At 36.2% G+C, this 24,910-nt stretch overlaps 2 protein-coding genes across 2 annotated transcripts; both read left to right on the top strand.

Moving 5' to 3' along the window:
* Nucleotides 1–1,604: 1,604 nt before the first annotated feature.
* LOC127984275 (cell cycle control protein 50A) lies at nucleotides 1,605–8,359 on the top strand. Its single transcript, XM_052586851.1, has 7 exons — nucleotides 1,605–2,054; nucleotides 2,195–2,314; nucleotides 3,952–4,059; nucleotides 4,255–4,342; nucleotides 4,428–4,574; nucleotides 4,657–4,863; nucleotides 7,378–8,359. The coding sequence occupies exons 1-7, from the start codon at nucleotides 1,812–1,814 to the stop codon at nucleotides 7,569–7,571; spliced, it is 1,107 nt and encodes a 368-aa protein (XP_052442811.1). The 5' UTR covers nucleotides 1,605–1,811; the 3' UTR covers nucleotides 7,572–8,359.
* A 9,016-nt stretch (nucleotides 8,360–17,375) lies between these two features.
* LOC127984456 (potassium channel subfamily K member 13-like) lies at nucleotides 17,376–23,641 on the top strand. Its single transcript, XM_052587100.1, has 2 exons — nucleotides 17,376–18,078; nucleotides 22,325–23,641. The coding sequence occupies exons 1-2, from the start codon at nucleotides 17,739–17,741 to the stop codon at nucleotides 23,218–23,220; spliced, it is 1,236 nt and encodes a 411-aa protein (XP_052443060.1). The 5' UTR covers nucleotides 17,376–17,738; the 3' UTR covers nucleotides 23,221–23,641.
* Nucleotides 23,642–24,910: the final 1,269 nt, after the last annotated feature.

Here is a 24,910-nt window from a genome sequence, read left to right as displayed (position 1 = left end):
GCATGGAATTTTCAGCTTGGGCTAAACAAACAGCAGAAGCCATAAGATACTTCACTGAAAGATACACCACCAGGGAACCAAACTGGATTTTCCACATGAGATTATTTTAGCATCTAGCTTATTCAGCACTCTCCAAATCCTTTTTAACCCTTGACTGTGTGGAGGCGATCAATATGATATAGGCCCATATACACACACACATATGGCCAATGTGTACATAAATATGTGAATAACTAATCTTCAATTCCTCATCTTCAGGGACTCATGAAAGATCACCGGGTCAGATCTTTGTTCATTCTGCAAGACTAAACATGCTGTTTGCTAAAGAGATCCCATGGAAGAACAAGAAGAAGAAAATTTAAGAAAAAAAGTTCATATATATATATAAAAAAGGGGGACCTTGGGGATGAAGTAAGCAGAGGAAAGTCGCAAAAACTCAGAACTTAAAGCTGAGCAATGATGCTTTGAAAAAGAGTGGAGGACAAAGATCAAGAAAGAAAGAAATCACAAAGTCAGAGATGCACTGCACGAATTCAAAAAGTAAGTTACTGGATAAAAAGAAATGGTAGGTTGACAAACTATAAAAAAAAACATGTTAGACCTTGAGAAGAGAGATATTGGGATTTTTAAGGTGAGCAAGTCTGAAGGTCCACAGCTGCATGATAAAGAACTTGGAGGTTTTAATGGAAAGAGGCTTGACATAAATACAGCTTTGATAAAATACTGCAAGTTTAGTGGCTCACACCTGTTCTGAGAGAACCTCAGTCTGTGCTTCGGTGTCTTGCTCCATCTTGTGGTGCAGCCCAGATTAAACATGTGAACACTGATTCAAACAAACTAAATGTGCTCACTGACACCTATATCAGCTTTCAGAGAGAGAGGACAACAATTCCTTAATATTGGATAATAATATTGTGCATGATCCATGGGAGAATGTATGGACGTAGCCTCATAAGCCAAATAAAGTAATAACATTTGTTGATTCATAAATGTTACCTTATTAAAGCTTTTCAAGAAAATATAAGTCAGACATTGAAGTGAATTGCAGTTTTCATTCTTCAGAAAAAGACTTAAATTAATTTGTTTTGGCAATTTTCCCCTACAGAACAATGTTGGTCAGATTATTTTTAATGTTTATCCAATCTTATTTTGTAAGTGACTTTTCTTTTTCTTTGAAAGATTCTTTCTTTGGATTGTTTGACAATAATAAAATAATAAAATAAAAAATAAGCAAATAATAATTGTGTGTTTCCTGCTAGCTAATTTTCACATTCATAAGCAAAAGTTTACTGATTAAAAACCTATTTTTTCATTGTTCAAAGTTGATTTAGTTGAAGTATATGTCAACTAAGTTCTGTCAATCTTAAAGCTGAAAACTGTATTTCTGTATTCTTTGTGTGTGTGTGTGTGTGTGTGTGTGTGTGTGTCTTTGTAACGTGTTCATTTATTTATGGATTTTGTTAGTTTGTTTGGTACGTTTCTTATCCTGGCAATACGTATGTATCGGTGTTTACTCTTGTATTTGTTTCGTATGTAAAAGTGATTCAAAATCTATTCGCGAATCAGTTCGGCTAAATCAATAGAACCGACTCGCACATGATTCGCGAATCGGACACTTCCCGAGGCTGACACTTCCTGTAGAACCGCCTTAAACAAAACAAGCAACTTTCCATAGAAGCTAGAAAGAAGGCCGCTGTGAACACAGTCTACTACATTGGACATATACTATACTTCTTTATTAATCCCCCGTCTACAATCGAGAGGGAGTGTGTTTTTATAAAATCTCTGGGGCTGTGAGCTGGGAAGTAGCTATGATGGCGTCCAGCTACAGCGCGAAGGAGGAAGACGGTCATCACTCCGGACCCGCGGGGCTCGGAGCCGCCACCCGGACCAGAAAGCCCGACAACACGGCCTTCAAACAGCAGAGGCTCCCGGCCTGGCAGCCCATCCTGACCGCGGGGACCGTGCTGCCCGCCTTCTTCATAATCGGCCTCATCTTCATCCCCATAGGAATAGGCCTCTACGTGACATCCAACAACATCAACGAGTTCGAGGTTTGAGTCTGTTGCGCTGTTTACAATCATTTTACTACCAAATTCACGGTGAATAGACGTCTGTTGTTCGCTCGGACTCTCCGTGACGCGTGTGTTTGGGCGCATGTGTTTGTGTAACCGCGTGTTTCTCTGCTTCACAGATCGATTACACCGGGACTGACATGTCCAGTCCGTGTTTTAACTGCTCTCAGAACTTCAGCTGGAACAGCACGACTCCGTGCAAATGTTTCCTGTCCTTCTCTCTAGACCAGCCTTTCGAAGTGAGTGTGTGTGTCGTGAACATTATGTTGCATTCCAGGTGAAGGATAGTTTAGCTAAAAGTAAATATTCAGTCGTTTACTCACACTCGTGATGCTCCAAACCCACGTGACTTAACCCTGTAGCTTGACATACGAAAAAAATAATTATATATATATATTTGTACAATTTATAGACAGTTTAGAATCGACAAAAAAAAGTTTGCTTTTTTTATTTTTAATGTTCGAGTCATGTCCTAAGTAATGCTTATTATTATTAATCAAAAATTAAGTATATATATATATATAAGCTTTTTTGAAGCTTTGATTGTGTTTACAGTGTGCAATATAACATGTGTTCATGTTTCGTGTGTAAAAACACAGTATTTTTCACACAATTGTATACCGCGGTTTCACTGTCATAAAAACGGGCTGGTGACTTCCTTGTTCTATGAAGTCCCTCCTTCAGAAATATGTAATGAGTTCTGATTGGGCCAGCGGTTCCTGTGTTGTGATTCGATTGCAGCTGAGCGCATGCGGCCCTCCTGGAAACATGACTGGGCTAGTATTGGAGTAGTTTTGAATAACATCTAGTTAACAAAGCTAAACAGCTTTGCCCTTTGTGTAATAAGTTACAGAAACTGTTAAACGCACCAATTTAAGTAATAAAATACACTTACCGGTTGTGGTCCATAAACAACGCCTTCTCCAGTCAAAGAGGGAACTGCTCCATCTTTCAGGAATAATCTTTGTGCGAATCCGGCATTAAACTGATTGAGATTGAGGAAGTTGTCCTCAGCAAGCTGTCCTCAGCTAAATGTGCTGCACATAGTTTTACATGTGGATTATAATTTCCGGGAACCAGGTTAAACAAAAAAGTACAGCGTCCCTGGGAAGCCCAAACAAAGATGAATAGACTCTGAGATGAAAATAACAGCGTTTCAACGACATGGTGACAAACACAAACAGCTCTTCCTTCTTCTCCGTCGGAGCGCAACAAGGCCACGCCCCCCTTTTTGTGAATTCATGTGGGCGGAGGTTAGTCAAAAAACTGTTTTCGTGACGTCATTACTGCAGGAACTAGAGGGGTGTAGTCCAAACAGGTCGTTTTTTGTAGGCGAATTCTGTTAAATAAAATATCTCGCTTGGCATTGAACTTTGAGCTTTAGAATTTTACAGATATTATTTATACTCTAACAACAACATTACACACTAACTAAAGTTTAAAACATGGGATCACGAAGAACAGGACCTTTAATGATTTCTGGCATTAAATAAAAATGGATCATTTTGACCCATACAATGTATCCCCGGTTATAGCTAAAAAAATACACGTGATCCAGGGGCACATAGAGTATATCAGTGAGAATTAAAATGGGGCTTCATGGATATTATTCATTGCTCTCTGGTGTTGTTCATTATTTTGAAGGATCTGTAGTACTTTTTGTTTGAAGTTTCATCTGATTACTTATATCTGTCCTATGAGGAAACTGTGGACCTAACAAAAACCTTCACTTTTTCCTGAAAAGTAACATGTTAAACAGCACACAGGCCTATTATAAACACAAATGTGCCCAGTTAATTTTTTTAGAAAGGATATTTGATTGGAGATGATGATGGGTTTTCGTAACCAGTTCCTGATTCAAACTTTATGTCCTCAGAGTAATGTCTTCATGTACTATGGTCTCTCAAATTTCTACCAAAACCATCGGCGATATGTGAAGTCCAGAGATGACAGCCAGCTTAATGGAGACGAGCGCTCGCTTAAGGTATCTATCTATCTATCTATCTATCTATCTATCTATCTATCTATCTATGATCAGTTGTTCGGTCTATCTATCTGTAGTTCTATCCATCCATCCATCCATCCAAGTTACACTAGGTCTGCTGCTCCCTGAGCACAAGCACTTAATTCTTGATTTGATGCATGCTGTTGAAGCTCAAAGCATATTGCTATATTTCAGGAGCCAAGCAAAGAATGTGAGCCATACCGCACTAATGAGAACAAGCCTATAGCCCCGTGTGGAGCCATTGCTAACAGCATGTTTAATGGTGAGACCTGGATCCAAATACTTAGCATTGTAAGACTTTCCTCAAGAGTTGTAATATTGCTCGTCTCTTTCTCTTTTTGCTTCAGACACACTGGATTTGTTTTACATTAATCCCAGTGGATCAAAAACACAAATTCCATTGAACAAAAAAGGGATTGCATGGTCGACGGACAAACGTGTGAAGTTCAGGAACCCTGGTGGAAGCAACCCAAATCTCACTGCTGTTTTTAAAGGTAGAATAAATGTACTTCTGTATAGAGGAGTATATGTAGTTTTTTTTCTATATCTCTTACTAAAACACTCCTCATCTTCCAGACACAGCGAAGCCGGTCAACTGGCACAAGCCTGTTTATGAGCTGGACTCTGAGGCGGATAACAACGGCTTCATAAACGAGGATTTCATCGTGTGGATGCGCACAGCTGCTCTGCCCACCTTCAGAAAGCTCTACCGCATCATTCAGAAGAACAACAACATGACACCCACGCTTCCCAGAGGCAACTACAGCCTGGAAGTCACCTACAGTATCCTTGCATTGCATATCCCTAGAACATAAAGAAAAATAAGTATATTCTACTGTTAAAACATTCAGGGTCAGAACAATTTTTCTTTCAAAATACTAACATTAAATTGATCAAAAGTAATAATAATAATAATAATAAAATGTTTTTTTGAGTAAAAGATCTGCTGTTGTGATGGCTGCTGAAATCCAGCTTTCCCATTACAACAAACAAATTGCATTTTAAAATATATTAAAATAGAAAACGGTTATTTTACATTGTAGTTTTTTTTACAATATTACTGTATTTTTGATCAAATGAATACACTTTTAATGAGAATAATTCGATGATTCGATTGCTCCCTGCTGGACCGTGTTCATATTATTATTATTATTATTATTATTATTGGGTCTGAACCGTGGTTCGTTTGCGTCATCAAGCCAGCAGCTGTTTACCCCATTGCTTAGTAAACAGCGATGCAGGAAAAGGCGGCAAATGCATAACATTGCCCTCTGCACTTTTATATATTGACGTTTTTGAGCGGTTCGTTTTGTTTACAAATCTTCGGGACATAACGACACTTGCGTCTGTCTTACGAATGTACTGCAAATGCTCTAAAGCAGGGGTTCCCAAACTTTTCAGACCGCGACCCCCAATATTATTGCTGACGACCCGCGACCCCCCCCCCCCCCCCCGTCTTGTGAGAATTTGCGATTTAGTTACATACTGACAGAGCTAAAACAAAAAGGATAAATACATCCATAACTGTGAAATGCTTACAGACAGAATACGAACAAGCTGCCTATAACACGCATACAACAATAACTTTGTATTCAGAAAAAACGCCTTACATACATGTATGGATTTCCCAATCAGGACCCAGATTTGGTCAATGGGTGGAGCAGATAATTGTATATTTTTATAATTTTAATTTCATTTTTAAGATTACAAGTAAACAGCATTCAAGACTGCAAGAGTTCCAATCTATATGGGCCTTAGTACTCTTTTGGATGTTTTTGTGATTGCGTTGTTTGTGTAATATGTGCTAAATTGTGAATAAGAAAAAAAAAAAAAAAAAAAAAAAACGCCTGATGTGATGGATGGGCGCTGTGCGCGGAGCAAAGCAGGTCCACTCTAGGTTTAATTTTGGAGATCGCCACCCGCAGATCATCTTCCACGCGTTAAGCCGTGACCTGTGTTTATTCGTAAGTCAGCGCGGAGAATGTCTTTTCACCTCAATACGTTGAGCCAAATTGCATGAGGACATCCAACGCGGCTTTCGACAACTGTGGATATTCCAGCGCGACAGAAACCCAGAACTCATCCAGCGTCTTGCCGTCAAATGCAGTCCTGCAGGGTTCGATCGGTTGAAAGTTCATCAAGCGCATCTTCCATATCTGACGCCAGATGATTTGCCGTGGTTACATTAAATGGTGACCTTATCCGGTCATATCGGGAGCGTCTCCTTCAGGGAAATACTTATGAAAGTGATCTGGATAAATCCAGATTAAAAATTATTTTTTCATTGTGCTCACATATTAAATGGTGAAAAAATTACAGAGGGATTTATGGATATCTACTTATGTTATCCTGTAAATCAGAATATACTATCAATCAATAGCCTTAAAAAATGATTTTCGCCATGTTTTTTTGTAATAAAATGTTATATAAATCAGGCTAGGAATAATATATTTACAAATCCCTCTGTAAATGTCTTCATAATATAACTAGGTACAAGACTGGAAAGTTTGGTGTATATAGGTGCTACTAAAGTGGAGATTTCGTACTTGGAGTATGAGAGAAAGGTCATTTTGAGAAAACAGGCTTTAAAGATTTATCATCAGCCAATGAGATTGCGCATTCATCCCTTTTACTTTCGCGATTGGTTGCTGATAAAAAGGAAATGACCATATTTGGATCTGACAGCATTGTACAGTGAAGAGAGAGCTTTCCGGCCGTGCCTGTGATGAAAGAGAGCAGACAGAAATCGCGGATCGGCAGGATGATTTACAACGTTAACTTTTGTTGAATTCACGCGAAATCTACAGACGCAAACAGACAAAGTGTAATAAAATAAAGACCTAAATGTGTATTTCGGACTTTTTTTTTCACCATCTCGAATTAACATATATATATATAAAAAAAAAAAAAGTTTCTGTAAATCATCTCGCGACCCCCCGGGGGGTCGCAACCCCCACTTTGGAAACTACTGCTCTAAAGAACGCTGAAGGGCGAACAGAAATGAGATGTACAGCTCTCTGTTTGCAGTGCGTCAATCATGCTCGTCAGGAAAGTGAGTGAAACACGCACAAACACACATTTGCGGCAATAGCGGTTCACATTTGTGATTTGGTACGATTTATCAGCAGTGGATCGTACTGGTGTTCACATGAACCGTACCCCAGACCACCCTTTTTAAGCAGACTCAGGTACGGTTAGCGGGTCCAGAAGACAGCGTTCACATCATCCAAAGTACTAGTGTGAAAGCACCCTTATTCACACTGTGGTTTATTATTTCCTCAACCACTCGCCCCTCAGACTACCCCGTGCGCAGCTTTGAAGGCCGGAAGCGTGTGATCTTGAGCACCATCTCCTGGATGGGAGGGAAAAACCCCTTCCTGGGCATCGCCTACATGACGGTGGGCTCCATCTGCTTCTTCCTCGGCGTGGTGCTCCTCTTCATTCATCACAAATACGGAAACCGCAACAACAGCTCTGATATTGCCAGTTAAGCTTGTTGAGTGCATGCGATCTGTCAGGCGCGGGTTTGAGTAGCATGCTTCGATTGGCGTTTTTTAAAAGTGCAAGAGCATCTGACCACTTGATGTTCTGTTTATTTATTACTCAAGATGCTGTGTCCACTTCAAAGTTTTATTTTGTCATTTTTAATTTTTTTTCTGGTGATGGTTGATGGTTCATTTCAAACATGTTTTGGCCGTCTGAGGTTCGTGTGATTATTACATAATACGTCCAGGATAAAGACCAACTTGTACAAAGTATAGTAAATGAATATATATTTGTATTTCATGGAAATGGTTTTACTTTCGGCCAAAAGAAATGTTTAAACAGGGCAACATGATATGACTACTTTTAACAGTTTAATGTACAAAGAATAGTTTCTCTCTTCCTCGAGGTTCATAAAGGAAAATACTGTGGCTCTGTCTGCTTCCTAACTTCTTCGTAGTGCCAGATTATGGTAGGGTTCGGATCAATAACAACTACCATTAAACTTTTAAGGATTGTTCAGATCTTTTTTTGTTTCCTGGAGATGCTTGTGCTCTTTAAAGAAGCTTTGCTGTGTGTGTAATTCATGGCTTGCGAGGACCAAACGTTTCATTCTTTGTCTGTTTAATCGAAACTATCTTGGGCTCATTCTGACTGTCATGTCTTTTTTAAGTGTTTCAGCATGTCTGCCTCTAACAAATATGCACTTTATAAGGTGACAAGCCATACATTTTTGGCAAGTTTTTAGAAGTGTGTTTTGTTGCTGGGTGAATAAAATGTCTAATTGCTGAACTTACTGAGAATTTCTCATGATTGTGTGTTGAAGTATCCTTTGCACTCTTCAGTAGCAGGAAGTGATACCAAAGACAAAATTAGCATGTTAAATCCGTTAAAAAGTGTTATTTTCCTGTATTGAATTAATGTATTTACTATTTAAACAGGACGTTCAGATGGAAAATATTAAAAGGCTAATCTTATTAATGCAATCAGTTTAGTATCACAATCTGAATCCATTGGTTTACTACATTGAAACAGTTTTGAAAGTGTAGTTTACCCCCAAATTGCTCAAAATCATGTTTTTTATTTTTATTTTGCATAGAGGTTTTAAGCAACTTTGATATTTGCATTAAATGAAATAACAGCATGTAGGTTTGGGATGTTCCTCTGCAGTGAATGGGTGCCGTCAGAATGAGTGATTAAACAGCTGATAAAAACATTGGAATAATCTATAAGTAATCCACTCCAGTCCGTCAATTAACATCTTGTGAAGCAAAAAAAAGTATATAATTTCCAGAAACAAATCCATCATTAGCATGTTTCTGGAACTCCATAATACTGCTTTCTCCAAATGCAAATGTCGCTGAATCAGGAGAGAAATATGCAATGATGGAGAATCATCATATATATACCAGCATTCAAGGCATCTGTCAAGCTGTGAATCTGCTAGCCTCTGGCTCCTTCATTACGCCCTGAGCAGCATCTGTTCTCTCCTGCTGTTGGTATGTTGGACTGCGTGAAAGAGCAGCTGTTGAACGGCCCAGAGGAAAAGTGCTGGACTAATTACCTGATTCCCAACCCAAGTGCCTGTTTCACCCGCTCTCACATCATCAGCCCACCTCTGGACCACAGCTGACCTCACACAGCATCAGCAGCGATTGAGATGTGCTGGTGTGAGATAATGATGTGCACTGCAGCTCCTGTGACTCGAACGCTCTGTTCCTGTTTCTCTGTTCTCCTGTCAATTAGTGACAGACTTTCTTAGCAAGTTCACTTAATGATCTTGGGCGTCAGAGAGAGTGAGACTTCCCAGAAGATTTAAAAGCGGTCTAGAATTTGAAAAAGCTATTTAAATGTAGACTTGAAATGCAATTAATGTGAAATACTTTAGTTTCATTCACAGACATAACTAACCGGAGTGGGGCTCATTTTTATTCCAAGAGTTTAATAACATCCTTTTTTAACTTGTACGTTTTAACAAGAATATAATCATAAATAACGACAGTAAACTTCTTAAGCAAACATTCTGCAATCAAACTCATGAATAGGCACAGCAAAAAAAATGCATCAAATGCACAAATGAAAAAAGAATAGCAGACATTATTTGGAATGGTGACTGATTCTGTTTACTATCGTCCTCTTGCATTATCAACTCACTATTTTCCTGTTCATCACTGTAAAGCTGCTTTCACACAAGCTGTTTTGTATAAAGCGCTTAAAGGTGACTAGACTGTTTATCATGATAGACAACGATTGCAGAGCAGAGCAGGGTCCGAAATTAATTGTGTTATGGCAAAAATGCCACCAGGATGAACGAAAATGTGCCACAAATTCTAGACAAATGGGCAAAAATTGTTCCTGCTCAATAAAGTAGGCTATTCCTGTCACGATTAAAATGCAATGTGAAAATGAATTAAAAGTGTCAGTTCACGACTGACACATTGAGATCTGCACGTTGCAGTTGCATCACTTTTCATGCATTATTTTTGTACTGTTGAGCATTATAATCAATCACAAACAAATCTTGTTGGCCAATTAGAGGTGTTTGCATTAGTCAGCACTAAAAATGCTGGAGAAATGACTGGCTGTCAGATAATGACTCTCATCATTCCCTAGCAATGCTAGGCTAGCATAGTCATGTTTCAAATTAGAAAACTGGGTACTGGTCGAAAATTCTACACACTGGCTCAAATCTGAGTGGCCCACTGGGATCTCCCAGAATCTCCCGATAACAGATACGGGTTTAAACTCCTATGACAGCACGTTCATCAATAAACATTTAATACTTAACACTGGTAATAGTAATTTTATAATAGATAAAATTATAATAAGTAATAAGTAAAATAATAATTTAATAGTTAATACTGTTAAAAAGTATATATATACATATATATAGCCTAAATGCACTGTAAGTTGCTTTAAATAAAAGCGTCTGCTAAATGCATGTGTAAATATAAGTTCATATTATTTTGATTTTGCCAGAATCTTCAGGCAAGAAGAAAGTAAAATCATGATACACATCACATTTTGTTTTCATTATTTATTTATTTTTTTTGTATTTGAAAGATATTTTAAGAAATGCCTTTTTTGTGGTTTGTTGTTGGTTTGTAATTCATGATAATTGTATATTCCGGTGTGTTGTTAGAGTGACGTGGGATGGTGGGAAGGGTTTTGTTAGCTGTTGCTCCTAACCATCCACGTGACAAGTGTAATCAGTGTTGCCCAGAGCAATGCTGAGAGGTTGCCAGAGGTTCGGCCCCTCACGGGGCAATCCCCTGTTATACTGTGGGACACTTGTGTGTGTGTGTGTGTGTGTGTGTGTGGGCGTGTTTTTGTGACATATCAGGGCACAACTCTGTATAATGACATGGGTATGACACAGGTATTACAAGGAGAGGGTGACTTATGAGGACATAACCCATGTCCCCATTTTTCAAAAAGCTTATAAATCATACAGAGTGAGTTTTTTTGAGAAAGTAAAAATGCACAAAGTTTCCTGTGAGGGTTAGGGTTAGGTGTAGGGTTGGTGAAGGGCCGTAGAATATACAGTTTGTTCAGTATAAAAACCATTACGCCTATGGGATGTTTCACAAAAACAAACGTGTGTGTGTGAGTATCTGTGTCTAAACAAACATAAATATATTTTTAAAAATGTTTTAGTGTTTGTTTGTGTTTGTCAATAATGAAAGTCAGTGAGGTTTTATTTTGAGAAATGTTTTAGTGTTTTGTTTTGCATTTAGTTAGAAGATATCTTGAGAAATATTTCAGTGCTTTTATTTTGTATTTATTTTTTTGTTTGAGTTTAGTTTTATCTTTTGTTTTGTTGGTAAATATTTCACTGTTTTGTTTGGTAAATTCAATGATTTTGTTATAGAATTGTATTTCATGTTTTTATTTTTTTTAATTAGGAGTTTTGTTAGTTTGTTTGTTTTATGTTTGGTAGGAAGATATGTTTCAATATTGTTTGGACCCAACTGACTTAAATTATCTTCTTTAAATCAATCAATGATTTTAAGAGATCAGATGATACAATGGTTTAAAATGATTTGACCTAAATCTGCAATATGATAAAAAAATACTCTGAAGACCTTAGCAACCACATAGTAAGCCCTAGCAACCACCCACTGCACCCTACAGAGGAATCAGCTGGGGTAATTGCATAATATTATTATAATTGAATTAATAAAAAGAATCAGCATCGGCTCTTTATCCTGACAACATGTCCCTTAAAAATACTTGTGTTTCGAATCAGTTGTTCCCCAAAGGCTCCTGGTTCTCATGTCTGTGTTTTACTAATGGAGAGAAAACAGATTGTGACTGGTGTGAATCATCTGCTATCGTAATGAGAGAGCCATCACAATTTTGCACACCATCTGATCCCCCCCCCATGTCTGCTGCTGGCTCTGCTGAGAGCACATCCTCCTTCTGTCTTTTGGGTGTGATGCTACAGGATTTCTCATATTGAGTCTCAGTACAATATCAGTAAGCACTGCCTCTGTTTATTTGGAAATCCTATTTTCTGCTCCAACAAAAAGATACCAGCATCGGTTCAGCTACTGCAATACTTATTTGATGTAGATCTTCTGAAAGACTTTTTGATTCACATTACATTCTCCCTCTTGCAATTTCTTCAGGATTAAATAAGCACTTAGCATTAAATTTGCTCCAAATGGCACTCTGAGGTGACCCTTTAGCTTTCAGGACTGTGTGTCTGCAGTGTTGTTTGTGTCATCATGACCTTGGCTTGGAGGCTTTAATGGCAAAGATTGCCGCTGAAAGACAGACAGCAGCGAGGGAATCTGTGCAGTGACTAATGACCCTGTTTGGCTTTAAGGACTCCTGTTGGACTCCAGGCCTGTAATCACAGTGCTCTGATATTTGATCTCTTCAGAGAAAAGATGGAAGGTCAGCCTTCCACTGAAATTGCCATGATTTATCTTGCCTGTAAGACTATTTCATTGAAGCTTTGCTATATATAAAGGCACTGCTGGTTAAATGACCTGGGCATTAAAAAGCCCCATATATTCTGCTGTTATGAGTTTGTAAATATTAATGACGTAGGGTTGTCATGATATGAGATTTTTCACTACATGATTATAGTGACCTCAAAAATTCATGATAACGATATATCAAGATATCTATAAAAATCTTGAAAAAGTAAAATAAATAAATCAACTTAATATTTATTTGAAGAGTTTATTTGCTAAAACAGATAACTCTGTTTTTTTATAAAAAAATTAAAAAAAAAAAATTTGTTAGTTAGCTGTTTTTTGTTAAATTTTAACCTAGTCAAAATAACCCAACTGCAACTTGATTGACATTAATTGGAATGCACAATGAAAAAAAACTTGATTTCTGAGAAAAACAGTAATCTTTTTTTGCAAATTAACTCTTCATTTATTTATTTTTTAACCAATGAATCACACAGTTGCATACAAAAGGAGCTAAACAGAAGAGACCAAAATGCTAACTGTTTTTAGTTTAGCACAATGTCAAAGTAAGACAAAATATTTTTACTCTAAACTTAAAAGAAAAGTTTTCTAAAAGAATTTCCTTCAGTGAACTGATTTTTATTTTAGAGTATTCTATACAGTGATAAAGGCTATGTCGATTCGCATTTCAATTTAAATATTCATTATCCATATGAAAATACCCGAGATGGCTTGAAGCACACAATCGATTATAATCATGTGCTGATTCTCATAGCGTTTTAGCTATATAGATATGTATAGATGCCACATTTGGCCCCTCCGGATACGTACTATAACAATCAGTGAGTTTCAAAATGCAACAACATTGTGCAGCATCTGTTTGTAAAAACCCTACATTTAAATTTGTGAATAAAATGCATAACCTTTCACAGGTAAGTATGTGTTGGTTTGTGTTTTTAATATGTAGTGCATTTTATTGGTTTATCACATCTATGGAGAAGGGTCTGGCGACTTGCACTTGCACTCTCAGACACTTGCACTTCCACTAGCAACGTCACTTAATGTTAAACGCTTAACGTGGCCTAATAACAGACTAAGATGATAAAGGCAATTTAGTGGTTATGACGCAATCGTTAGCCTACTTTTACAAAAACTGTTTCTACGGGGCCATAATGTAACATAGAAGGTAATGGAGCCCTTTATACATTGTCGTGTATCTTTAGAAATAAATAATGGACAAACGGAGTCTTTAAACGCCTCAGATGTAAAGTTATTCGCTGTTAAAGTGACGCCAAAATGAATGGGAGGTCAATGGGATGCTAACGCAAGTGAAGTTCTGCTACAAGATGGCGGCACCCGGCCGACTTCAACTTCCGGTCGACTTCCTTGCGGCCTGGTCTTGAGAGTGCAAGTGCAAGTCTGCAGCCAGACACTCTTGGATCTATGAGTCTACTTGTGGACTTTCTGTGTGAGGGCGCCCTCTGGTGTCAGGTATGAATGAAACAAATCACAAATGAGAGTTTAACGCTGCATAACTGCACTGGTGCTGGATTATAAGTAATTAATCAGCATGTCATGCTTTAATGGGTTTACGATCATAATTTACAGTGATTTGTTCATCTTTAGAGCCTTTAGCCTCTAGGGGGGTTATATTTTCAGTGATATACAGTAACTATAGTTTCAGAGTCTTTGTCTGTGATTGGTTGGCATGTAGACAGGATATGGAGGGGCTTTGAGAGCTTTGTAGAAATACGGTAACTATAAAACACCTGCAAAGCCATAGCAACACAATCTCATCCCTGCAGAACCCTCCGTATCTCATTCTTCAACTAAAACAGACATTTGTGACAGGCTGAACTGCACAATATACAAATCTGTTTTCTAAATTACTTCTTCAGCGGTGTGGGTGCAAACACTTATTTAATGTAGACTTAATTTAATCTATCATTTGGCAAAATACTGCATAGTGTGATTGGACGCACAACCTCTTGTCAACAGCAAAACACATGGGACATAAAGGAGTTTCCATATAAAGAAAAAGACAATTCATTCAAATTTCTAGTTTACATTACATGTCACAATTATACTGAAACATTTCAACATTAGCAGAATTCAGTTCATCATTCCAGTGAGGTTGTTTTCTCATTTACATTTATTTTGTTCCAAAGTCTGTTGACTCGCTCTTGAATGACCCCAATGTCCCAGTGGAGCTTTGAAGGGAATGGACTGATGTTCCTCTCGCTGCTGATAAAAGGTGCTTGAACTGTGTGCACATAAACCTATTTAATAATTTTCACCTTAATTCAAAAACCATTTGTCATTTACAGTAACAAAGACAGCAAATCCTAGTGTGGGACTAATGATTAGAAAACGCTTTGCATGAAAGAATCACATTGCAGCAGAAGAGAAGGGACGTTTTCAGCATCTTCATCAACTGTTTGCAAATCTAAACTATCCTTCCTCCTGTGTCTCTGTGCTGGATCGGTGCTGGGGTTTTTCTCCCCCTCCTCTTCCACACAGTTGGTTTGATGTCAGTCCTACCAAAACCATCCATCGGCCTCCTGGGAGTTTGGAGGTCTTCCTGACATCAGAGGGAATTGTTCTAGAACTGCTGCGCAAAGAACAAAGCAGTACAACCTTCAAATGTTAATCACAAACACATCTAAACTTGGAATTTCCAGGAAGAACGGGATGTGTTGCATTGACCTCTATGAAATCACAGTACAACAGCAGTCACAAAGATCACTTTAAAGAGCTCTACAACTCTACTGAAGCCAAAATTACATTTCCTTTCCTTCTTGCCTAAAGCAGATACACTAACAAAGGAAACCTAAAAGAAAACTTTTTATTATTTTACATGGAGCATTGCTCTCTAAAACTAGACTCCCAAATTTCATGAAGAATAAATGAGTGGAAAGTGAAAAATGTGTTGCATGCAAAAGTCAAAAAGACAAAAGATATATATATATATATATATATATATATATATATATATATATATATATATATATATATATATATATATATATATATATATATATATATATATATAATTAAAAGACAATTATAATGTTAAATAAAATAAAATTAAATATATTTGAAAAACTTATTTGATCTAGTTGGCAAAGAAACATTTCCAATTTTCATTTAGCTTAACTTGAAGTACCAAAATAACAAAAACACAATAAACTAAAATGAATAAAAATACATATCCATAAAAAAACTAACAAAAAATAAAATAAAAACACAACAAAATTACTAAAATGAAATATTAGTACTGTTGTGTTTGATGTCCTGTATGATGAAATTATATTCAGAAAAAATAAATAATAAAATAAAATAATTGTAAGCATGAACGGTGAACGATGAGTTATTCGTCAAGTAAAAGCAATCACTAAACTTGCCTCAGTAAGGTCCACTTAGTAGCATCTAAACATTAACTTTCCCTCTGGTTTAAGCAATGTGATATCGTTGATTTACATGAATATGAATGTTTTTCAGGTTCTTGCTGTGCTTGGGCTGAAAGCACCACAACAGGCTTAGCTTCCTCTCATTATTTCTTACCACATTCTCACATTTAACACAGTTTATGCTGTTTTGCCAGTTCTTGTTACCATGGACACCTTTTTTTTCTTGGGACAAGACAGTTGTGAATTCTAGCATTATAACGATGGCAACGCCATGCATTAGAGACTTTTATATTAAAATACCATGGTGTTACTGTTTGACACGATCATGATGACAATATAAGAGATGGCTGTCAACTCATTATGGAGGGAATCAACTGTCCAAGGTCCTGAAACCTTTCTAAGGACAAGCACATTTTTAGGCTCTAAAAATAACGTAATGCATCAGACTTCACAGCTCTGCTCAATGTCTAAACTAATCAATCGGACAGTTTAGGAGGGAATCTATAAATACATGGTGTCTGTCTGTCTTAAATGCACAATGGATTTTCGTCTCCCTGTCCAAACTGTGACATTTACAGAAGTTGCCTCTGGACGTCCCAGAGTAAATGCTGAAAATTTCCCAACCAGATCCAAAAGGTCATACACTATTGATCGCAATGATGCATTCCCATCACACAATCTGATCTAATAATGCAAGCATGCTTAATGTTACATGACTATCTACAAGACTTGTGCATGTGTCAGTGAGGGGACGCACATTCTTTTGCGTGCATTTAAGTTATATATTAAAAAAAAAACACAATTTCAAAATAACTCGAAGACACCTCTTCTATGATATAACGTTGTCGATTTATTTATTAAAAAGTCATTTTTAAAAAGTCAAGAAACTTTTCGTAGAGGTAAAAGTAAAAAATGTAAAATGGTCTAACTTTCTAATAATTGCGCCAAAAGACAACAAATATTGAAATTTGTCAGTAAAGATGTTCATAATGTTACAAAAGATTTCTATTTCAAATAAATGCTTTTTAACTTTCTATTTATCAAAGCATACTGAAAACTGTATCATGGTTTCCACAAATTAAGCAGCACAAGTGTTTTTAACTGATGATAATACAAAATGTTTCTGCAGCAAATCAGCATATAAGAATGATTTCTGTAGGATCATGTGACACTGAAGACTGGAGTAATGATGCTGAAAATTCAGCTTTGCATCACAGGAATAAATTACACTTTAAAATTCATTCAAATAGAAAACAGTTATTTTAGATTTTATTAACATTGCACAATATTATAATACTGTATTTCCGATCATATAAAAGCATTCTTGGTGAGCATTTATTTTAAAAAATTGGGAAATAATGACTGTGATATAATGATGTCATTTTTAACTGATGGTTACACCACTTGACATTTTAACAACAAATAAATCAACATTTGTCATGTTTGCAATTAACTTTAATACATGCATGCATTCTTAACAACTTGTTACACGCGTTTTGAACTAAAGATTTCTCTTATGTGTCATCTCTCGCACATCTTCAGCTAGACACCGAGTCGTATGTGTGCAGCTGTAAGAGCTGTGATCTGATCTGATCTGACGCACTGAGCTCAATCTGATCCACGCGCGCTTCTGGAGAGGTTGGGGTCACACAATCCACCGCTGCGCTCCAGATCAAAAACATCATGATCCGCCACAAACGGGACACCTGGAGCACAACACGGCTTCTGAGACTGAGATCTGTGGCATATCCAGAGCTCTGGAGAGAAGAATGAATGATCCATGATGAACTGGGATGTGGTGGTTCATGTGTGTCTCTAATATTCCTGTCAAATAACAATGGCTTGTCGGGCTGGATGCTGCTGCTCCAGCATCGCTTCTCTAAATGAAGATAACGCCAGATTTCTCATGCTGGCTCTGCTGATCATCATCTACCTGTTGTGTGGCGCGGCGGTGTTTTCGGCGCTCGAGCATCCGAAGGAGAAGCTCGCCAAGGAGCGATGGGCTCAGAGGATCGAGCAGTTCACCCACAAGCACAACCTGAGTCCGGACGAGCTGAAGAACTTCCTGAGGAACTACGAGGAGGCCAATGTGGCGGGAATCCGCGTGGACGCCACCAGACCCAGGTGGGATTTCGCGGGAGCTTTTTATTTCGTCGGAACTGTGGTTTCAACTATCGGTGAGTTGAATATAACCTTCTAAATCGAACTGCAGCGGTCTTCTATTTAGGTCAAATAGGCAACATTTCAGAAGCTTTTAAATCTACAGGCTTTTACAGTATTCAGTCAGCGGAAGTAAAGTAAAGTAACGCGCAACAGGTAGCCTGTTTTACCTCGCATTCATAACGATATAATTTACTTTCAGTGGCACTAATGTGAGCTAGCTACCGATATCAACAATTTTAATTAACTCTTTAATTGATTTTAAATTAATTTTTGAGATATGGGAGAAAACGTTACGTAGGTTAAATTTGTTTGTACATAATCTGTCTCTGATATGATCTGTTCAGACGAATTCATTTCCTTTTCTTTATATATATATAAAAAATCCATTATCTAAACAACTTCAAAATATATTTTTTTGTCATCGACATTTGTAAAATCAGGCTATACCTATATAAAATATCTAAATCAGATTCCATTTCTGCGTTTCATCTGTAAGTTAAACATCGCATGAGTTTTATAACTGTGTCTAATAATCTTAATCTTTATTTCGTAATTATGATTATATCAACTTAACCGCAAATTTCCCTCATTTTCAGTAGGTCCTGTAAAACACAATAAATTAATAAATTACTGTATCTGGGTTACGTGCATAATACTGTCATTTGTCTCAAAACAGGTCCCAAAGATTTTCTGTCAGACTGTCTTGACAGCTCAATAGATGGAGCTGAAAATCCATCACGTGTCTTCTTTGTTTAGCCACAGAAGTGCATGCTATTGTAAACATTCACCTGAAACATTATTGTTGAATATGGTGGTGTGTAGGCACATATTGAGAGAGAGAGAGAGAGAGAGAGAGAGAGAACACGTTTGTGAGAATGCAGGAGATTAAACCTAAACATTAGTGAAAACCTTTTAAAATATTAAAGAGGTAAATCTAAAATAATTCCATTTCCATCAATTAAACCACATCAACTATTTATTCATGTATTCATTCAGCACTAATGCAAACTCACAGATGACATTTTCTGCTTGCTCTTTTGTGAAGTGAAACCCTTTTAATATGAACCCATGATAATTAGTATCTCCATAAACCAAGTTTTATTCATTCTCAGCATGTGTCAGATTTGTGTTTGCAAAAGAGCTAATGAGAAAACTGAATGCATTAGATCTTATTTCCATGCAGTCTGTCATCTGGCAGTTCGTGCGTGAAAATTAGATGCTTTCACGGAAACATGCAGAGCAGGGGGAGCATATTTAGCCTTATTAATATTTACTCTGTTACCCTCTCCTGCTATATAGATTCAAGAAGACAGACAGTTCATGCAATCAATATGAACAGACAGTTATCAGTGATGTGATTTCTCTTAGTGTTTTGTCTCAATTGGGTCAGTTTATCTCATGCACCTAATTTTAGAGGCAAAAGATCTTCAGAAATGTGACAGTGAATTGTATGCTTTCAGAATTTACCTTCAGTGAAATCTTAACCAAAATAAACTGAGCATGTGAAATCGGTAAAATTGATAATACCAGAAAAAGCCATGGTAGGGCTGCCGTCACCATTGACAACCTGCTTCTAGTGGTTTGTGAAGAAGGGAAAGTGGGGTTGTCTGAATGGAGGAGGTGATTGGAGCCCAGGGTTCACGTGGGATTTGGAGCGCATGCTGCTCGTTAAAGGACAATTAGAGCTCAGTTTCTAATTAGTCCTAACCCAGCTTGCTGTAGCAGTACGACATGCCACGACAGCTGCATGTGCTGATCCTAAAGGTCTGCAGCGCTTGATGTTTATTATGTGTAGAGGCAACTCATATGATCTACATCAAACATGACCTTCTGACATCTGTAGATTATATCAGACAATCAACTTATATGGAATTACTCTGGCAAAACACACTGTTGCTAATTATTATTATAATTTTTTTCCCTCAAATCAGATTTTTGAGACTGATTGGAAGTTAGGGGGGTGCCAGATCTGATTATTTCTAAACACATTTTTTTTTTAGGTTCAACATGTGAGATTTTAGCAATGATGTTTTGCATTAATTATGTTTTATTCACAGTAAAATCTAATAAGTTGGGCTTACTTAAAAAAATCATGCAAACTGCTTGCCTTGAAAAAACTAAGTAAAGTGAAATAGGAATAGAATTTTGTACTGACAAATGCTTAGTTAGTATAGTTAACTTACACAAGAGTTCTAGTAACTAAAAAAGAACTGTAGGTGGTACTTGATCCTTTCATTTAGGTTAACTCATGACTTAGTATAGCTACTCACTGACTCCCAGAATGCATTGCGCACAATAAATTATGCAGTTGCTTTGTTTTAAAGTTGTTGTTTTTATTTGCCAATTTTATTTGCTGTCTTGTGTCAGCAGTAGCACAACAAAAAGAGCAAATAAAATGGCTATTGTTACAATTAATTAAAATACATTCAATTTAATTGTTACCATTGTTGAGATTCACATGATGAATGTTTAGGTCTGTGTGTGACTTCAACTTATTACCACTCACTATTTAAGGATTATATAAAGAGCAAATCAAGGTATTTATGACAAATAAAATCTCAAAAAGGTTATTATTAAACACATACAAAAAAATGCTTTAATTAAAAAATAGGTCATTTTATAAAAACCTATTTATTACTTTTCTTTGAAATCAAATAACTCTGATTTCATGACGCATTTCTCCATTAATAGAGAGGAAATTAAATGAAGTTTCAAGTGCGCAACCAAAGGGAACGCTAATCACTATAATGGTGAGCTAAAAAAAAAAAAAAAAAAAAAAAAAAACGGCAATTAGCAACATATTAGTGCACTGCTGCCTCTCACTGGTTTATTAATGTCATTGGTTCCTTAGTGGCTACTTGAATATTTTAAGTGTCACTCAAAACGGTAAGTAAATTGTTTTATTTGCCTTGAAAGTAGCTGAAACTTAATAAAACCTAGTAAGTATAACAACTAAGTAAAGATAAGAAATTAAATCTAAGTAAGGGAAACTACTGGATTTTACAGTGTTGAGAACATTTTCCAAATCTGAACACATTTGCCAGAGATAAAAGCATAAAAAAGAAAGGGTGGAATATGAAATGTCTTAATGTCATCCTGATGTAATAACACTAAAAAAACAAACATTAAATCAGATCTAAGCGTTCAGACTGAGAAGCATTAACAGAAATTAGTTTTAAAAAAATCTGTTATGATTGGTTTTGATCAAGCTCGTGGATTTCAGTTTTTTTTTTGTTGTTGTTGTTTTGTTCTTTTTGTACAAAAAAAGAAAGAAAGAAAAAACAGATTTCAGTCAAATATAAGCAAAAAAAAAAGAATTCTGATTTTGACAGATTAAGGAAGGTAGGTTGATAACATTTTAGTGAAAAACACAAAATATAGTAGATTCTAAAATATATATATATATATATATATATATATATATATATATATATATATATATATATATATATATATATATATATATAATAACAAAAAAAGTGAAAGTGTAAAATTATCAAAAATATCAAATCTATATAATGAAATGATATTAAATATAACAATTATATCTAATATTTTGAGTAACTATAAAGAAAATCTGATTTTGCCTGAACAAGGTAGGCAGGCTGGGTTATGTCCTCATAAGTCACCCTCTCCTTGTAATACCTGTGTCATACCCATGTCATTATACAGAGATGTGTCCTGATATGACACAAAAACGAGCACACACACACACACATATGCTGTCAAACAATTAGTCATGATTATATGCACACAAACTAAAGTTTTTGTTCACATAACATATGTATGTGTACTGTTTATATTTATGTATATATAAATACACAAACATGCATGTGTGTATATATATATATATATATATATATATATATGTATATATATATATATATACACACATGCATATATATAATGTTGTTTATATATAAAATATATTTATTTATAATATAAATTATGTTATTATAATTATAGAAATGTATAAACATTAAAATATTTTTTAAATATATAATACTTGTGTGTATTTAAATATACTTAATAAATATACACAGAACACACACATATATTATGTTAGCAAACCTTTATTTTGTATGCGATTAATCGCGATTAATCGTTTGACAGAACTATATATATATAATGACACTTAAATATATTATGACAGTAAAGAATGTGTTCTTGCAGCCTGTATTGTATATTTTTGCTGTAGAATGTGTAAAACATCTTCCCATTATAAAGCACACCCTGATTGTGTTTCTCTGTGTGCCACAGGTTTTGGGATGACGACACCCGTCACTATTGCTGGGAAGATATTCTTGATCTTTTACGGTCTCATTGGCTGTGCTGCCACAATTTTGTTCTTTAACCTCTTCCTGGAACGAGTCATCACAGTGATCGCATTCGTTTTGAAGTCCTGCCACGAGTGCAGAGAACGCCGAAAAGCCGGCCCGCCTCAGAGCTGCCAGCGTCCCTCCACCGTCAGCAGAGAGCGGCGCACAGACAGCTTGGCCGGATGGAAACCCTCCGTGTACTGCGTCATGCTCATCTTAGGAGTCGCTGCCATCGTGGTCTCCTGCTGCGCCTCCGCTATGTACTCAGCAGCCGAGGGTTGGGACTACCTGGACGCCCTCTATTTCTGTTTCGTGGCTTTCAGCACCATTGGTTTTGGGGATATGGTGAGCAACCAGCGGGAGATGTACAAAGCTCAAGCGGCCTACAGGGTGGGCAACTTCCTTTTCATCCTCACAGGGGTGTGCTGCATCTACTCGCTGTTCAACGTCATCTCCATCGTGATCAAGCAAGTTCTCAACTGGCTCTTGCGGAGGCTGGAGACACCCTGTCGCTGCCCGGGTCGAGGGAACCGCCATCCGCGGAGGAACGTGGTCGTCCCCGGCCACATGAGGACCAGACGGGACAACTCCATCGAGACTGACGGAGTCAATGACAGCGAGGCGGATGGACGGCGGATGTCTGGAGAGATGATCTCCATGAAGGACTTTCTGGCCGCTAATAAAGTTAATCTGGCCATCATGCAGAAGCAGCTGTCAGAGATGGCCAACGGTTATCCTCGCCCGTTAGGGAGCAGCTCACGTCACAATGAGTTCTCCGGAGGGGTCGGAGCGCTGGGAATCATGAACAACCGACTGGCAGAGACAAGTGTAGACTGATGAATCCAGCGTTTAGAAATGTGAAATAACCAGACGTCCTCCACAGCAAAGTGTTATCACAACAAAGACAAGCAAATACCATAACTCTCATCCTTTGAGTCTCGTTCACTAATAGTTGTGTGTACAAATGTTCTTCTGGACGTGCACAGACAAGGTTAGCTTGGAAAATGTACGGTGGATTCATAACAAGTGTCTACCAGGTTTACTGTAGTTGAAAAAAAAAACATTCATGGAAAATAAAATTTTATCTCGAAAATGTACTTTTCAACATTTTTCATTTTCATGTAGTTGTATTTGATGAATAAACTGAAATAAAATTACAATGTATACAATTTGAAAATTGTAATATAATTAATTAAATCTATACTAACTAGCGCTATCAAACAATCAATCACATCCAAAATAAAAGTCTTTGTTTACATGTCTGTGTACTGTGTACAATATTTATTATGTGTATATATAAATACTAACACATGCATGTATATTTAAGAAAATATGTTATGTTTATATATTAATTATATTTATATTATTATGTAAGAATATAAATGTAGAAACATAAATATTTCCTAAATATATACTGTATGTATGTGTGTTTATATATATATATATATATATATATATATATATATATATATATATATATATATATATATATATATATATATATATATATATATATATATATATATATAAACACACATACATACAGTATATATTTAGGAAATATTTATGTTTCTACATTTATATTCTTACATAATAATATAAATATAATTAATAAAAACACATAATAAATATACACATACATATATAATGTAAACAAAGACTTATTTAGGATGTGATTAATTGTTTGACAGCACTAATACAGACATAACAAATCAATAACTATTAAAAATACACAACACAGTTACTAAAATTTACATGAAAATAGAAAACACAAAAGTAAAAAGTATCTTGATGACTTATATGCTTGTGCTATTAAATATCTAAGACATATATCTATAAAGATATTAAAATATTTAATATACACTGCCATTCAAAAATTTGGGATCAGTAAGATTTTTTTTTTTTAAGGGAGATTCTTCTGCTCATCAATGCTGTATTTATTTGATCAAAAATACAGAGAAAGTAGTAATATTGTGAAAACAAATTATTGCAATTCCTAACATTTGTTTCCTATTTTAATATACTATAAAATACAATTTATTTTTGTGATGCAGTGCTGAATTCTCATCAGCCATCACTCCAGTCTTGAGTGTCACATGATCTTTCAGAAATCATTATAATATGCTGATTTATCACCAGTTTTGAAACTGTTGTGCTGCTCCATATATTTTGGACCATTCTTTGATTCCTTGGTGAATAAAAAAGTGAAAAAGAACAGCATTATTTTAAATTGTATAATATATTTCACAGTATGACTGTATTTTTGATACAGTCCAGATTGTTTTGAGGCCACTGTAAGTCTATTAATCATGATTTTTGAGTGAGAATGTTTGCATGGTAAGTGAATGAGACTCTATTAATAATAAAAATTATAATAATAATAATGTATTGCTGCTGATTTGGACCTTGCACATTTGAGCTGCTGTGCTGTGTTTATCATATTTCACACTAATCTCTCTAATTGAGGCTTTGTAAACTTATAGTGCATTCATTTGCAAACAAACAGAGGTAATTTATTACTAGTTTT

This window comes from Carassius gibelio, chromosome B20 (assembly GCF_023724105.1).
Source record: "Carassius gibelio isolate Cgi1373 ecotype wild population from Czech Republic chromosome B20, carGib1.2-hapl.c, whole genome shotgun sequence".
Classification (NCBI taxonomy): domain Eukaryota; kingdom Metazoa; phylum Chordata; class Actinopteri; order Cypriniformes; family Cyprinidae; genus Carassius; species Carassius gibelio.
This window is presented reverse-complemented; position numbering and strand designations above follow the sequence as displayed.

Bases quoted from the DNA above. Each gene is read 5' to 3' on its own strand.
- LOC127984456 (XM_052587100.1), top strand. From the start codon at position 17,739: ATGGCTTGTCGGGCTGGATGCTGCTGCTCCAGCATCGCTTCTCTAAAT. The intron at 18,079-22,324 runs GTGAGTTGAATA...TGTGTGCCACAG, and splicing joins AACTGTGGTTTCAACTATCG to GTTTTGGGATGACGACACCC.
- LOC127984275 (XM_052586851.1), top strand. From the start codon at position 1,812: ATGATGGCGTCCAGCTACAGCGCGAAGGAGGAAGACGGTCATCACTCC. The intron at 4,060-4,254 runs GTATCTATCTAT...GCTATATTTCAG, and splicing joins GAGACGAGCGCTCGCTTAAG to GAGCCAAGCAAAGAATGTGA. The intron at 4,864-7,377 runs GTATCCTTGCAT...CTCGCCCCTCAG, and splicing joins CAGCCTGGAAGTCACCTACA to ACTACCCCGTGCGCAGCTTT.